At 36.5% G+C, this 17155-nt stretch overlaps 2 protein-coding genes across 4 annotated transcripts in view; one reads left to right on the top strand and one right to left on the bottom strand.

Moving 5' to 3' along the window:
- The window catches only part of pik3r6b (phosphoinositide-3-kinase, regulatory subunit 6b), a 32672-nt gene extending 24838 nt beyond the window's left edge, over positions 1-7834 (bottom strand). The window contains exons 1-3 of one of the 2 annotated variants that reach the window (XM_052139882.1): positions 7766-7834; positions 3687-3829; positions 2951-3033 (exon numbers count right to left, since the gene is read on the bottom strand). In XM_052139882.1, the coding sequence (XP_051995842.1) occupies positions 2951-2963 (13 nt within the window). In that variant the 5' untranslated portion in view covers positions 2964-3033; positions 3687-3829; positions 7766-7834. Of the gene's footprint in view, positions 1-2950; positions 3034-3686; positions 3883-7765 lie in introns of those variants that run through there. The other variant, XM_052139884.1, reaches the window with a different exon arrangement.
- Positions 7835-11982: 4148 nt separating this feature from the next.
- Positions 11983-17155, top strand: part of LOC127652682 (netrin-1-like) — a 62284-nt gene continuing 57111 nt past the window's right edge. The window contains exons 1-2 of one of the 2 annotated variants that reach the window (XM_052138978.1): positions 11983-12276; positions 12512-13550. In XM_052138978.1, the coding sequence (XP_051994938.1) occupies positions 12536-13550 (1015 nt within the window). In that variant the 5' untranslated portion in view covers positions 11983-12276; positions 12512-12535. Of the gene's footprint in view, positions 12277-12322; positions 12339-12511; positions 13551-17155 lie in introns of those variants that run through there. The other variant, XM_052138979.1, reaches the window with a different exon arrangement.

Below are 17155 nucleotides of genomic sequence, written 5' to 3'. Positions count from 1 at the left end.
TAGACCAGGGGCAGACTGGGACTAAAAAGTGGCCCTGGACATTCTGGCCCAGAGCGGCCCACCAAACCTGGCCTGCAGCACACCACACCATAAAACACTGGCTCACAGATTTCCTTTTGTGGCTCAATTTCAGATTTTTGTGTTGAAAAAACTAAAACCTTTCTATTAACTGCTCGTCATGACAACAGGCCCCACCAGTGCAAAAATTGTCAGTAGAGTATATAAAACCACTGTGTGGCAGGGCGCAGGGCGCAGGGCGGAGGGCGGGGCCGGGGCCGGGTCGTGATCATATACACCCGGTCCCTTATCAGGCTAATCAAGCCTCCGAGAGGGATAAATGTCGACTGCGGAGGATTGTGTGGGAGAGAGAGATATTTTACGGACATGTCCGTCATGTGTGTTTGTGTCTTTTAAGTTATTCATTCAAATATTATTTATATTATCAAGCCGGTATTATCCCTCTCGGAGGCTTGATTAGTCTGATAAAGGACCGGGTGTGTATGATCACGACCCGGCCCCACTCTCCGCCCTGCCATATACTGTAAATGTGACGAGTGGATTTTGTAGAGAAAGCACTAAAAATAAGCACTTTATAGCCCAGACAAATAACGTGTCTGAAATTGTTTTTTTCCCAACATACAGATGGTAGGTTAAAATGTACATGAAAGTACAAGGGAAAGTGTGTATTTTAGGTGCTATGACAAGTCAGAATTTCTTCAAACCTTTCAACTTTTTTCCAGAAGTACAAATAAACTATTGTGTGTGTATATATACATGTATATTTAAGCAATATCACACGAGCAAGAGTGCGATACGGCCCTACATCAGCACTTCCACAGTGTAAAAATAGCTGTCCAAGGGGGGGTAATTCTCCCTATTTACTATAGCCAGTGCTCCTTTCACTTTAGAAACCGCAACGTCCTACGCCATTTTTAACAGTACTTTTTCTGAACTGTGGAAACTCCAGTAAGAGGTAAGCGCTTTGAGTTGTGTAATTAATCTGTCTGTTGTGTCTCTCAGCTGTGATGAGCCGTACTGTGAAGTTGTTCGTTTAAAGCCATTTAAAGCTATTTTCTAGCTTTAGTCGTGTAGTAGTAATACGAGCGATCATGGAGCGCTGTTCTATGAATACAATGACTGACGGATTCACTTCACGTCACCAACTGCTCATATTATACACAAAAATGACCTTTTGCCACCACCTGCTGGCTAACATATGTAAAATGTCAAAATAATTAAATAAAAAAATACATGTAAGAGACACTTATACAGTAACTCTTAACAGATCTGCACTGCTCTTACACTTTAGTTTAGAACAGCACGAACACAAGTGGAGTGATACACAGAAAGTGAAGCGTCGGAGTGCTGATGGTGTCAGACTATCAGTGCTCATGGAACGTCTTTCGTCCAAATCAATTCTGGAACTAACTGATGTATATATATATATTAGGGCTGTCGATTTAACGCCTTAATTCAGTACGATTAATTTTATTAAAAATAACGCGTAAAAAAAATGAATGCTGCCAGTCCTCGAATCTGATTGGACGAGAGACGTTCCATGAGCACTGATGGTGTGACTCTTCATTGTGTGTATCACTCCGTGTGTGTTTGTGCTGTTCTAAACTAAAGTGTAAGTGCAGTGCAGATGTGTGAGGAGTTACTGTCTTTATTTTTGACATTACATATATTAGCCAGCAGGTGGTAGCAAAAGATAATTTTTGTGTGTAATATGAGCCACTTGGTAACATAAAGTGAATCCGTTAGTCATTGTTTACATAGAACAGCACTCTGTGAGTTTCCACATTGGATACATACTGTTTAAAATGGCAGAGGACATCACTGTTTCTATAGTGAATGACATTTGCGCACCGGCTACCCCGAAATAGAGAGGAATACCCCACTTGGACGAGAAAACTGACCTTCAGAAAGCTGTAAGCATGGGTAAGCATGGGTGTGGCAACAGGTGATTGCACACCTCCCATCTCTATCTCTCTCTCTCACACACACACACACACACACACACACACACACACACACACACACACACACACACACACACACACACACACACACACACACAAACACACACAAACACACAAACACACACACACACACACAGACACAGACACAGACACAGACACACAGACAAACACATGTTGTGTTTCCATGTTTTATGGGGACTTTCCATAGACATAATGGTTTTTATACTGTACAAACTTTATATTCTATCCCCTAAACCTAACCCTACCCCTAAACCTAACCCTCACAGAAAACATTCTGCATTTTTACATTTTCAAAAAACATAATTTAGTATGATTTATAAGCTGTTTTCCTCATGGGGACCGACAAAATGTCCCCACAAGGTCAAAAATTTCGGGTTTTACTATCCTTATGGGGACATTTGGTCCCCACAAAGTGATAAATACACGCTCACACACACACACATCCATCCGTCTATGCTTGTTTATCCAATAACTTGTTAGAAACAGCACAAGCCATGATACTATTTCTAAAGTGACATTTTTTAATTACTAACAGAGGTTTGGACGCAATATTTGTTGCATTTTTATGACCGTACTCATGGCAATATCAAATGCATTTTTATGACCGTACTCATGGCAATATCACACTCGCAATCATGCTATATGGCCCTATATTAGCACTGCTGTAATTACCTACAGCACTCGGCCTTAGGTAATAAATATATACAGTATATATAGATTTGTGCTTGTATGTTTAAATGTTTACATAATAAAAGTTGTATCTACCATTTTGGACTATAAATCAGACAATAATGTATACAATGGGAGGCCAATTGAACTACCAAAAGGCTGAAAGTCAGAAGGCAGGACAAAATGCAGAACTTGCAACATACTGTAAATAACAACGTATGAAATGCAATTTTATATTCAATTGTAGCACAAGTCAGAAAAGAGTATTTTTACGGTACATGTTTCTTCCATGGTGGAGTTCACAGAGAAATATATCCTATAAACTTGACATGGATGAGTCAGCTAGAAAGATCCTTCATATCTGCAAAGACAAAAAGAAAACACTTACTACATACACACAGAGACACCTGCAATACATCAGAATAAACACTGAACACAAAATTCACATTTGAAATGCATTTCACAAAAAGATTGACTTTGTACTTTTCAATTTACTGTATTGTGATTATAGTTTGTGAATTTCGAAAGCAGAAAGCAAATGCTAAAAAAGACAGTGCAGTTTTTGGCACAGGAAACATATTTCAAGGGGTGACAACCTCAGGGGCTTTCAGGTTGCAACAGAAATGCTGTTATTTCTCATAAATCATATGCAAGACATTTTTCATTTTATTTAATAAAATATATAAAACAAAATTGTTATATTTATACCACATATACAGACCCATACCTCTCTGTATATGCTAATTTGTAGTTGTATATTAGGTATACAACAACTCTCTGTGCATATACTGTTTGTATTATTCTCTAAATGCGTTATTCTTGTATTTCTGTGAGTACTGTAATCTTTCAAGTCAAATTCCTTAAGTAAGTGAACCCATTAGGCCAATAATGCTCTTTATGATTCATATTGTAATAATAATAATACTGCCAAAATTAGCCAAGAAACAAAAGCTCCATAGATTGACTTCATTTAGATGAAAGCATACAAAATAAATATTAATCAGACAAGCTTACCTTGTTCACAAAAAACTGTTCCTATGAGGAACGGTGAAATATAGTCCAAATACTCAAGCAAGAGCAAGAGCAAGAGCAAGAGCAAGAAGGAAGTGTCTTTTCCTCCGTCAAATCGTCTGTTTCTGGATATGTTGAGCCCCAACCTTTTAAAAAGGAGGCCTTCACTGTCAAACAGACCCTCAAATGCTCGCTTTCTTTCAAACACTCACACAGACAGTATGAAGATGTGACCCACTTGATTTCCTGCACTCTAAATGTGTGGCTAAATGACTATAGGCAGATATTTTTAGACTGTAATTTTTCACTGTTCACCTTAGTGCATGTCAGACATACATGAATGACCTCTGTGCCGACTTAAAGAGTACAATTTGCTTACATGTGTCACTTACAAAATTAACATCCTGCTATCAACCTTACTGTGCAAGTATAACTGGAAATCACACCTTTAGACCTTTTACACCCAAAGTCTCACCCCACCCCCAGTTTGATATAAAGTTTGATATGAAAATATGGATTTGCTCTCAAAAGTGTGGACTGTGGACATGAAGCCCTACTGTTTCAACATACTAGAGAAAAACTTGAGGACTGATCATACTTTTGCCAACCACTACGAGGGGCATTCAAAGATATGATTGTCAGGTCTATCTGGATTTTAAAATGTTCAGAGTTTCAATAAGCAACAATATAATTTGAAAACTTGATTACAAGATAAGAGTGTAATTCTGAGGGTTTAAGTGATATGCAAATATGAGTTCCAATAGTTTCACATCATTCAAACATTCATCTGCCCCAAAAAAAGGATGTGATCAACTTCTGGTTTCATCTCACTGTTTAGTCCTTACAGAAAGGGAACTGAGAACAATGACAGATTAAATAACAACCTACATGGGGATTTTTAATCTGAACCTAGTTTATATTCTTTACTTTATTAGCTAATATGGATGCCATTTTCCTACATTATCTGCCTACTCTTTGATATTTGATATACCCGGTCAGATGCACTCATTTTCGTGACTTTCTCTGCACAAGTGTTTAAAAATAATTGTGATACATATTGTCTGGATATAATAAATAGACCATTAGTTTTTTATTTTATATAAATATATTAGCACAATACATATTTTTTATTAAATTAAACATACTTTATTATATCCTGACTTTCTCTGAACAAGTGCTGAAATTATTGTGATTAATATTGTTTTCATATTATATTTTATGTAATATAAATACTGTATATTAGCATAATAAATGTTATATTTAATATTATTATTGCTCGTAATAATTATATTTAATATAAATATTTAATATAATAAATAGGTCATCAATGGCTTTATTTAATATAATGATATTAGCATAATATATATTTAATATTTTATTAAATATTATTTATTAATAATATCTTGCATTTTGAATGATTGGATTATAATCACTGCGATAATCGGCAAGATAGCCAATTTATGAATCAGATTTATTACAGTGACATCGTTTGCAAACATCTTGATAGAACAGAGGCCAGATAAAATCAATAAATAATACATTTGCACATTGCTTAGACAACTTACTTTCGAACTTAAACCTTATACTTTTTAATAAAATAATTAGGCTAAAAAGTAGATGTAATCAGATGTTTCTGCGCAAATGTAAAAAACGGTAAGAACTTCAGATAAGACTTACAACTTAGATAAAATCATACCCAGACTTTTTTTGTCATGAGATTTAAAAAATAAACTGTGAAGATGCATTATATGTCGATTTACTATTTTTTACCATTAAAGGGCACCTATTATGGAATTTTGAAAATTACCTTTCATGTAGTGTGTAACATAGATTTAAGTGAACAAAAACATCCTGCAAAGTTTTATATATGAAAGTTCACCGTAAAAAAAGTTATTGTCTCTCAAAAGTAGGAGTCGACTCTGAGTCAATTTAATGAATCGTTTTCCCAATGAGTCATTTTCCTTTTCGTTGTGACGTCAAGACGAAAAATTATCAAATTGGTCACGCCCACTCATTGCGCACGCAGACACCAGGGAAAACTTGAAAACATCATGTCGACAACAAGACGTGTTGTGTTCTGAAGTGCATATCAAAAGCGACTTTTTTTCACTGCCCAGGGACGAGCATGTGAAGAATCAGTGGCTAGAGTTTATATTTACAACTATACCACACAAGTATAGCCCGAACCTTGTGCTGTGTTCGAGTCATTTTAATGACGATTGCTTTACGAACATGAATGCTTTCAAGTGTGGATTTGCGAGCTGGTTGATACTGAAGGAAGGTTCAGTACCAAGTTTATTTGGATCAGCTTCCTCCTCCGAATCACAACCTGTAAGTATTATTAATAATTGTTGCTTTTATGTGTTTTTTATCATGCTTAATAAGTATTTGTGTGTGTTGTGTAAGTTACGCTCAGCGCAGCTTCTGGGTCTCCAATGTCAATTTTTTGGAAATATGTGAAATGTTTGTCGATGTTATTGGAGTTGTCATAAAGAACAATATTAGGAACATTTTAAATGCCATAATAGGTGCCCTTTAAAGTGTGAATGAACAGACGCCCCCCTGGTCTGCACCGGCTTAATAGTAAAGTTAAAGGGCACCTATTATGGCATTTAAAATGTTCCTAATATTGTTTTGGGAGTCCCCAACAACAGTTTTACATGCATGCGATGACAAAAAACACTTTTGTTGTCTTATAATATGCTTTTATGTTTACCTGATTTGCTCACCGACTCCCAAATGATTCGTTCAACGACTCATTTTTCCAAATCCCTCCTTTGCGTGACGCTAATCTGCGGTGATTGGTCAGATGACCCAGTCAGTTGTGATTGGTATACTCTGTGCAGAGATTGTCAGAAACGGAACGCCCATCACCGCTTTGTAGTAAAAAAATCTAAAGTCAGAGAAGGAATTTGATCATAGCCCAAAGTTTGGTGGTAAACACCCAATCAGTTATTGTTTGCATTAGCATAAACATATTGATAAAGCACTGCATTACTACAAGTTATTGCTCTATTCTTTATGACAACTCCAATAACATCGACAAACATTTCACATATTTCAAAAAAATTGACATTGGAGACCCAGAAGCTGCGCTGAGCATAACTTACACAACACACACAAATACTTATTAAGCATGCTAAAAAACACATAAAAGCAACAATTATTAATAATACTTACAGGTTGTGATTCGGAGGAGGAAGCTGATCCAAATAAACTTGGTACTGAACCTTCCTTCAGTATCAACCAGCTCGCAAATCCACACTTGAAAGCATTCATGTTCGTAAAGCAATCGTCATTAAAATGAGGCGAACACAGCACAAGGTTCAGGCTATACTTGTGTGGTATAGTTGTAAATATAAACTCTAGCCACTGATTCTTCACATGCTCGTCCCTGGGCAGTGAAAAAAAGGTCGCTTTTGATATGCACTTCAGAACACAGCGTCTTGTTGTCGACATGATGTTTTCAAGTTTTCCCTGGTGTCTGTGCGCGCAATGAGTGGGCGCGGCCAATTTGATAATTTTTCGTCTTGACGTCACAACGAAAACGAAAATGACTCATTGAAAAAACCATTCATTAAATTGACTCAGAGTCGACTCCTACTTTTGAGAGACAATAACTTTTTTTACGGGGAACTTTCATATATAAAACTTTGCAGGATGTTTTTGTTCACTTAAATCTATGTTACACACTACATGAAAGGTAATTTTCAAAATTCCATAATAGGTGCCCTTTAAAGATGTCAAAGATGAACGCAACGCATAGGTAGCCCCGCCCACGCCGTCTAAGTCACGCCCAATCACCACTCGCCGCGCGATTCAAGGTGCTCGAGCACTCCCACAAATACAACGAAACTGTCTGCGCCAGATGTGACATGCGATAGCCTACTTTTGAATATCTCCCCCAGGTAGGCTACCTATGAGTGTCACATATGTTTTCTCAAAACAAATAAATATGAATGGACATATTCTTCCATGATAATATTCATATTTAAAATATTAAACTTTAAAACACAGAAGCTATGTCTCGTTTCGAAGGCTGCGTGCTAGGTAGGACGTGTCCTTTGAAGGCTGTAGTATACCGAGTGTCCACTAAACAAGCCTCGTTTAAACGAGACGGTCTTCGTAGGACAAACAGAAACGGAACGTCACATGGTTGCTATGACTGCACGTCACGTCACATGGTTGCTATGACAGCACGTTACTCTTTAACAAGCGCGAGCGCTTTGAGTGAGAAGGGAACACAGTCCCTTTAGAAAGGAATGTATGAGGTATATTTTAGGAGATTTATAATGATGTAAAGATAAAAGCAAATAGATTTTACAGGTGCACATTTAGTCTAATACTTTATTTTAATTGTATATATACACATTAAATTGTATATATATATATATATATATATATATATATATATATATATATATATATATATATATATATATATATATATATATATGTATATATATATATATATATATATATATTATATTGTAAATAAAATATTTATTAATAAAATATTGTATATATATATATATATATATATATATATATATATATATATATATATATATATATATATATATATATATATATATATATATATATAATATTTTATTAATAAATATTTTATTTACAATATTAATATATATATATATATATATATATATATATATATATATATATATATATATATATATATATATATATATTCATATTTATTTTTAGACATTTCAGTTGAAGCAAAGAATTGTGGTTTGTGAGTGCCCACGAAGGATACACCTCATGCATCCTCCCAATTCCCGTGAAAGATGGTCTCATTTGAAGAGTCCCTTTTCTGAAACGAGACAGCCTCAATGACGTATGCGGCCGACAAATGCAGCCTCCGGAGGACGCATCCTTCCAAATGAGACACAACCATACTGTATATGCACATAGCATACATGCAATAAAAATAGTATACATTGTAAATTAGAAAGTAGACTTTCTAAGATTACAAACCTCCACCCCCTCAGTCAGATGCACATTAAAGAGAATATTTTGTCCACAGCTATTTTTGCAAGTGAGACAAAGTTTACTTCCTATTCAAATACCACAAAATTGCTTAGCAATCACAAAACTTTACTGAGAGGTTTTATGTCAAGGCTCTGAATCTAAAGACTTCACGCAAGACAAGCTGATGAGCGTTTATGGGATCCCATCTAATCTGTATTACTTTCTTATATTTCTGTGCACAAATGTTGCACGTTTAAATTGACAGCAATGATCTCATCCCTTGCTCTTGAAGTTCGTACATTGCACATGTGAACTAGAAAAACTGGTCTGCGGTAGGCTACGTTAAAAATAACTTCGATTTTGTAAAGGCAGAGCTATCAGATATAAACCAGAAGCTAAACTATGACCTTAACATTTAATATGTCATTATGAAAAAGAGGAAATAAGAACACTGATGCACTCTTGCATCCACACACGTTTCCTGGTTTTAGTGGTTTTAAACTGACCCGCTTGAGATCTGTATTTCTTCATTTCAGATATGTGACCACGTACTGAAAATTCAAAGATACTTTTGAGATTTTATGAGCAACACTAAAGGAAAAGTCTGATATTGTTAAACCACACCCTTGAGATGAACATGTAATCCATGGCATGTGAGAATGATAATGATGCGTTTAATCTGTTTTTAAATCACTGAAAAGTGTGAACCGTTAATATTATTTTATATACAGAATACTTTGAGGTATGATCATGACTGAATGTCCCGTAGAAAACATGGTCTTTATCACCCAGACTATTTTTGAGACCCCAGAACAACATAAATAATGATGGTTAGAAGGAATTAAAGCGTAGTCTTGGTGTTTAAAAATCAGGTCAAAAAGTAATGCTAATATATGAATCAAGTCTCAAGTTGAAAAGTACAAATATTTGGAATAAGCAGAACTACTTCAAAAGTGACAAGATATGGTCTCAGAGGTCAGAATTCAAATCATTCAGCAAATACTATAGAGACATGCTTGAAAGAAATGTTTTGAAGTGAACTAAACTCACTCCAAAAATTGAGTTTACAGTGAGGCGCTTACATAGGAAGTGAATGGGGCCAAATTTTGTGGGTTAAGATGCAGAAAAGTGAAGATTAGAATTTTATAAAAGCACTTACTGTTATTCTTCTGTCAAAACATGTGTAGTATTTGAGCTGTAAAGTTGTTTAAATCGTCGCTTTTATGGTCGTTTTAGTGTTTACGTTGTTACGTCGTCATGGTAATGATGTTGTAAAATTGCTACTGAAAAAGGCTATAACTTTACACAGAAAAGGTTAGTTTTCTATTCTGTTTCTAATCTATTGTTTACATCTTGTGATTATACTTTTGAAACAATAAGTATTTAATTGTTTACAGATTGGCCCCATTCACAGTCATTGAAAGTGCCTCACTGTAACCCAATTTTTGCTACTGCTTTTGTTTTGCTTTTTCTAAGAAAATGATGGACGAACACCAAGATGCCACTGTTGGGCCCTTGAGCAAGGCACTTAGCTCCAGGTTGCTCTGGGGGGATTGTCCCTGTAATAAGTGCACTGTAGGTCGCTTTGGATAAAAGTGTCTGCCAAATGCATAAATGTAAATGCAAAAGTGTAATTTGCTGTGGTCCCCCATTCACCGCCACTCAAGTTTACCCTGCTATGCGTCTACTTCCGCTCTCCAACCATAGGTGAAAAGGGTGCATCTATATTAAGCTATCGATTGAACTTGTATTCAACCCGAAATATCCTTTTCATATTCTGCTGTATAAGTATAACCCAGAAACATAATTTTAGGGCACCTTCCTAATGAAGGGGATTGGAAAGAATGGGTATTCAATTAGGAGCTGCACTGGCATGACTGGAAATAGCTCCCCGTGATCGTTCCAAAGATGGCCGACAGTGGACTGACTCGCTAGTTTGAATTGGTTCAAACTAGATTGCGTACTTTTGCTAATTTACCTTCGTAGTCATGGATATAGCTGGATATGTACAGCTTAAACCCCTTTTCATGTTTGCTCGATGAAGTCTTTGAATTTGACTGAATCAGGCGTGTACATCATTTATGTTGACTCGAAGTAGATCCTGCAGGCAGCGAGTATAGAACATCTTTGATATTTTTTCCAGGAATGACAGTTGACCGGAAATGTCCGAACTGGCTTATCTAAACCAGGAAGTAACCGTGCATATAGCCAATTAGGCGCTGCACTGGCATGACTGGAAATAGCTCCCCGTGATCGTTCCAAAGATGGCCGACAGTTGACTGACTCGCTTGTTTGAATTGGTTCAAACTAGATTGGTGAAATCTAATGAAGGTGCCCTAAAATTATGTTTCTGGGTTATACTTCAACAGCAGAATATGAAAAGAATATTTCGGGTTGAATACAAGTTCAATCGATAGCTTAATGTAGATGGACCCTTTTCACCTATCCTGGTTGGAGAGTTGATTTACATGCGTGTCTAAAAAAAGAGCTCGGCTCTTTCACCTGTAAGGCAGGACTTCCTTTCTACATCCGTTGAGCATTCCAATTTCTCCCATTAATTTGAACAGAAGTGGCCCTTCTCTGATAAATAGTCTCTGATTTCTTGAAAATTATAGATTTCACTAATCAACTACTCTATTATACTCATCTTCTCAGACTATATTAATATGATCTGCCATCTTCTATGTGTGCATATCAGGAAAGCTAATTAGGTCTAAACCACATTAGGCTAATTGTGGCATTTAAGAGTAGAATTAACAGACTGTTCTCTAATCTAGCACACGGTGTCACTGTTTCTTTATTGTGAGCTGCTGTAAAGGATCTGAACTCAACAAGTGTGGATAGAGCACGGTGGGTGGCCAAGAGTGGGTTTGCGTATTCAAGACTGCATTTGGAATTTAATGCACCTTTATGATGCAAGAAGATAAATTGGTGGCTTTAACTCAATATGCCATGCACAACTGTTTACAAGTCCAAATACAAAATATGATCTATCTATCTATCTATCTATCTATCTATCTATCTATCTATCTATCTATCTATCTATCTATCTATCTATCTATCTATCTATCTATCTATCTATCTATCTATCTGTCTGTCTGTCTATCTGTCTATCTGTCTGTCTGTCTGTCTCTACCCATCCATCCATCCATCAATAATTTATGTGTATTGTATAATGAGTTCTCCACCTTGTACACAGAGAAATAAAGTACTTTACACATGCAGGCGCACAGAGAATGATAAATGACTGAACCCCTTTCCTTTTCAACACAGGGAGAGCAGTAGAGAGAAGGAGAGAAGAGAGAGAAGGGCTGAGCTGCGACACTTAGACACAGGGAGGCAGAGGTGTGAATGAGTTAGGCACAGAACGAAAGGGACACTTGGAGAGTAATTTCAGTCTTTTCTTTGTTTTGTTTGTTTCATGTCGGTTGTGTTCAGACCGAAAGAAAGTTGGAAATAGATTACAACATATCCGGGCGAGAGAGAGAGAGAGAGAGAGAGAGAGAGAGAGAGAGAGAGAGAGAGAGAGAGAGAGAGTGAGAGAGAGAGAGAGAGCACCCTGTAATTTCTTTGTAAAGACGGGTGAAGCAGTTTCTCTGAGGTATAGTGTATTATGTGGATATTTGCTTCTTCTGTACGTCTTTAGAGGATAAGTCGCATATGGTTACGTAGGCCTACTTAATAGATAAATATATGCATTTAACACATTAGAGCAGTTTCACTAAAACGCATATTGCAATATTGGAAAATCCATGATTAATTATCGTGCATGCTTTTTTGCATTGCAGAGTTCGTCAGGTTTAATACACTTAAAACATGTGTTTGTTTTCCTCCAGGGACGCTGAAGAGCGCCGGTTGCAATGATACGGATTTGGGTAACTTGGCTTTCCATGGTGTCCATCACCGGGATGGTGGACGGTGCCCGTGGTGGATACGGGATGAGTATGTTTGCGGCTCAGTCCTCCCCTCCGGACCCGTGTTACGACGAGAACGGCAACCCGAGACGCTGCATCCCCGACTTCGTGAACTCCGCGTTCGGAAAGGACGTGCGCGTCTCCAGCACCTGCGGCAGTCCTGCGTCCCGGTACTGCGTGGTGACCGAGAAGGGAGAGGAAAGATCCAGAGATTGCAACATCTGCGACGCGTCGGACCCCAAGAAGTCGCATCCACCCGCGTATCTGACAGACCTCAACAACCCGCACAACCTCACTTGTTGGCAGTCGGAAAACTACGTGCAATATCCGCAAAACGTGACCCTGACGCTGTCCCTTGGCAAAAAATTCGAGGTGACCTACGTGAGTCTCCAGTTCTGCTCGCCTCGCCCTGAATCCATGGGCATTTTCAAGTCAATGGATTATGGCAAAACCTGGGTGCCCTTCCAGTTCTACTCAACCCAGTGTAAGAAAATGTACAACAAGCCAAGCAAGGCGGCGATCACCAAGCAGAACGAGCAGGAAGCGATTTGCACGGATTCCCACACAGACATGCAGCCTTTGACAGGTGGCCTCATTGCTTTCAGCACCCTGGATGGCAGACCCTCGGCGCACGACTTTGACAACTCCCCCGTGCTCCAGGACTGGGTCACGGCCACCGATATCAAAGTGACCTTCAACCGGCTCCACACGTTCGGGGATGAGAATGAAGATGACTCGGAGCTGGCCAGGGACTCGTATTTTTACGCGGTGTCGGACCTGCAGGTCGGTGGTCGGTGTAAGTGTAACGGACACGCGTCGAAGTGCGTCAGAGATCGGGAAGGAAACCTAGTGTGCGAGTGCAAGCACAACACGGCGGGACCGGAGTGTGACAGGTGTAAACCGTTCCACTATGACCGGCCGTGGCAACGCGCAACAGCCAGAGAGGCGAACGAATGCGTCGGTGAGTTCAGTTTGAATTGCTGTTTAAAGTTTAAATGCAACAACGTGCATAAATGAGTCACTCACCTAAAAATCCTAAATCAGAAGAGGATTTTATGTATTTTCAAATGAATCAAAATTTTATGACATTCCCTATGTAATAATAATTTGCGGTCATTTCACTGTAAATAATTATCGTTATCTCAAATTGTAAAAAATAGTTTTAATTAAGTTACCATTAGGCTACTCTATAAACCCTAAAGTTGTCATTAATAAAACATTTAAGTGGTCCTAATTAAACAGTACTTGAAATTTAGCATTTTGGAATCATAACTCAAAAATATAAGTTCTTTCATCTTTGGCTTCGAGTTCAACTCAAAATGATCAAGTATAAAATTGCAGCTGTGTGGGATACCCATAAGTCCTTGCACTTTAATAAATTATTTGACAGTGTAAATTATTGTTAATTATGAAATGTTTATTAAAGTTACAGAAATCAGATATATGAAAATATATACAATTAAACTTTGTTCCACTGTAAAATCGAATTAGTTGGCTTTGTATGCTTTTTCTAAGTAAATGTATTTGTTTGGCTCAAGTAAATTGAACTTCATTTTTTTAAGTAACTTTAACTAGTTGCAAGTAAACTTAACTCATCTGTGATGTTTTTATTAAATTACTTAAATTGAGTTATAGCATAACTTATACATTATATGGGAAATTATTATGACTGTAATCTTGATGAGCCGTATGGCACATTGGATTCTCCTTCATAAATCTGCACTTTGGTCAAATATTACTGAGTAAAGAAGAACGTTTTATAACAGGCTCCAAGTTCACCAAAGGTAACACTAATCACCCTAATAATGATGTCACACAAATCACAACTATCAACCAGCTACAACAAAACAACAACAATAGTCATAAGAATTAAAACTATATACATTCTACATAAGTTCCCTTTTGACCAAACATACATCATTTAATCAAGCGCAAGGACTTATGGGTATTCCACACAGCTGCAATTTTGTACTTGATCATTTTACTTTAGTAGTACTCAAAGCTAAAGTTTAAAGTTTGTGAATATTTGAGTTAAGATTCCAAAATGTGACATTTCAAGTGCTGTTTAATTAGTACCACTTAATATTTTTTTTAATAATGACAACTTCAGGATTTAAAGAGGAACTGTAACTTAACTAAAACTAGTAAGACTAGTGAAAACCTCAGCTTAAGTTGAGTAAACCGTTTGTGTGTGTGTGTGTGTGTGTGTGTTTTAGTTATTTGAGATAACTATTAGTATTAAAAGTGTATACAGTATGTGCATATTCAAATTCCAGTATTTTGGAAAATACATGTTGCTGCATTATATAAAATGGCCATTTTTGTAGATTTATGAAATATATGAAATATGAAACTTTTTTATATCGGTGAAATCCATAAAATCACATATGGTCATAGATTAGTTTTCTGTATTGGATATTCTAAGTGTTCCTCAATTATGAAAGTTATTATGCACTTATGTTCATGCACAAATCTCAAGACTTGATGACACACACACCTGGTTTAGTTTTATAATTACAATGCAAATAAACACATTTAATAACCGTCATCCTTACTCTTAGGAGTTTGAGAAAAAATATCACATCAAGTAATATATTGCAATTTCACATCAGCAAAAATAATCTTATGAACTAACAAATCCGACCTGGTACAATGCACATTACAATTTATTTGTTAAGGCTGTTAAAATACAACCAAATCACTAAACAATGTGCATACGCTGTTATTTAAAAAAAAAAAGAATACGTTTTTCTAGAAATAAATATTGACAGTTTTGTAATTGTGAAAAGACTGGGCCTTTTCCACACAATGGGCTTATTCATGAGCCATGGGTAGAAAAAAATAGTGTGTTAAACGTTAGTAAAACGATTCTTACGTGAATTGTCCCATTCATTTCAATGGGACAATTTCCATAGGAATGCATTTACACACAAATTTGTTCTGCTCATGTTTTATGAATAAGCCCCAATATCTCTTACTTTTATTAGTAGATTAATTTATAGTAACCAGAAAAAAGAAACATGCACCTGTCAAGTTTGATGTTTGCATATCTACATATACATCATAGCTTTCCATCTAACCATTATTCTTGTGATTGTTGATTTGATTAAATTTTCTTCACGTATCTTACAATTAATTGTAGGGTCTATCATCTACATTGCATACATTTCAGTTAATTAAACTTTTTGCATTTTCAGACACAAATATTAAAATCCTTGTATAGGCCATATGATAGTGTACTTAATAATTCAGTTTTATGGGTGGGTGCGCAGTTGTGTAACTGGGTTTGAAAGTGCCTTTCGATATCATTCTGTAGGAAGGAAACATTCTTGAGGAAGAGATTTGCTGAAAAGGCTTGTCGTGTTGTTACAAGGCAGGTGTCTGTATCAGATTGAAGGAAAGATTACATCAGTTTGTTGACATTTTTGGCAAGTTGAGAGTGAACTCAAGATGAAAAGTTAGTTTGCTCTTGTAAAGGAAGAAAATACATCTATCTATGTTGAAAACTTGAGCAGGAATTTAGGGTCTCCAGAAAAAACAGAAGATGTTGAAAGTTGCTCAAGCATAAAAGAAGTTCAGAACACTATTTCTGAATCATGTTTCTCATTTTCTCACGTGTTTGATCATTTCATTTCCACAATAAGGTGCTGTTCTTTTGGCCTGTCAGATTTACTGCCCCAAAAATATGTTTTCTATTATATTCAAGAGGTTTTAAGCATTACCCTATTATGTAAGCTTGTTTAATCATGCTGTCAGCAAGGGTCTATGTTATGAAGTCAAACAATTGCCACAAAACAATCCTTTTTTATTATTACATGGCAAAATAAAAAATAAAAATAAAATAATTAACATTGACTAGATATTAACATACTTGACAGATGGACGTCATGCATATGTAAACATTGCTTTGCGAAGGGTTAATTTGTGTCAGTAGACCTGTTCCCATGAATGGCAAATGAGGGCACCATCATGATATGAGAGATGACTGACAGCAACTGTGTTTTCTCACAGTGTGCTTTTACATGCAACACTGCAGATGTGAAAAGCCAGACCCAGTGTTCAATCTGTAACAGAGATCATCTGTGATATTATTAAAAAGGCAGGTTAGTTTTGTTTCAAAATGGTTCAAATCTTCTTGCTTTGATCAAATTCCTCATAACTAAAACTAGGTCTCTCTGCCCAGATACATATCTTCATTCCATTTTTCTGGAATGAGGAGGTGCCACAGTAGGTATTTGTAAGACATTAGGTTCAACATTCTCAGGATTATAGGAATGTTATCTTGATGAATATATCCAGATTTGATGCATACTGTACTGTACAATTCCCGCTAAACTTGCAAAGGACAAAAAGCTATCATCATCATCATCATCATCATCATCATCATCATCATCAAAATGTAGACAGAAAAAATAAATTATTTTTTCACATAGTTAAAATAGGTCAGGTAGTTGTACATTTACATTTATTTATTTACGTGTTTCCATAATTATATATCGTGGTATATGAAGATAAGACCTTTTAAGGACAAATTCACCAAATGGATGTCACCAAATACTTAAAAGA

Source organism: Xyrauchen texanus, chromosome 12 (genome assembly GCF_025860055.1).
Source record: "Xyrauchen texanus isolate HMW12.3.18 chromosome 12, RBS_HiC_50CHRs, whole genome shotgun sequence".
Classification (NCBI taxonomy): domain Eukaryota; kingdom Metazoa; phylum Chordata; class Actinopteri; order Cypriniformes; family Catostomidae; genus Xyrauchen; species Xyrauchen texanus.
This window is presented reverse-complemented; position numbering and strand designations above follow the sequence as displayed.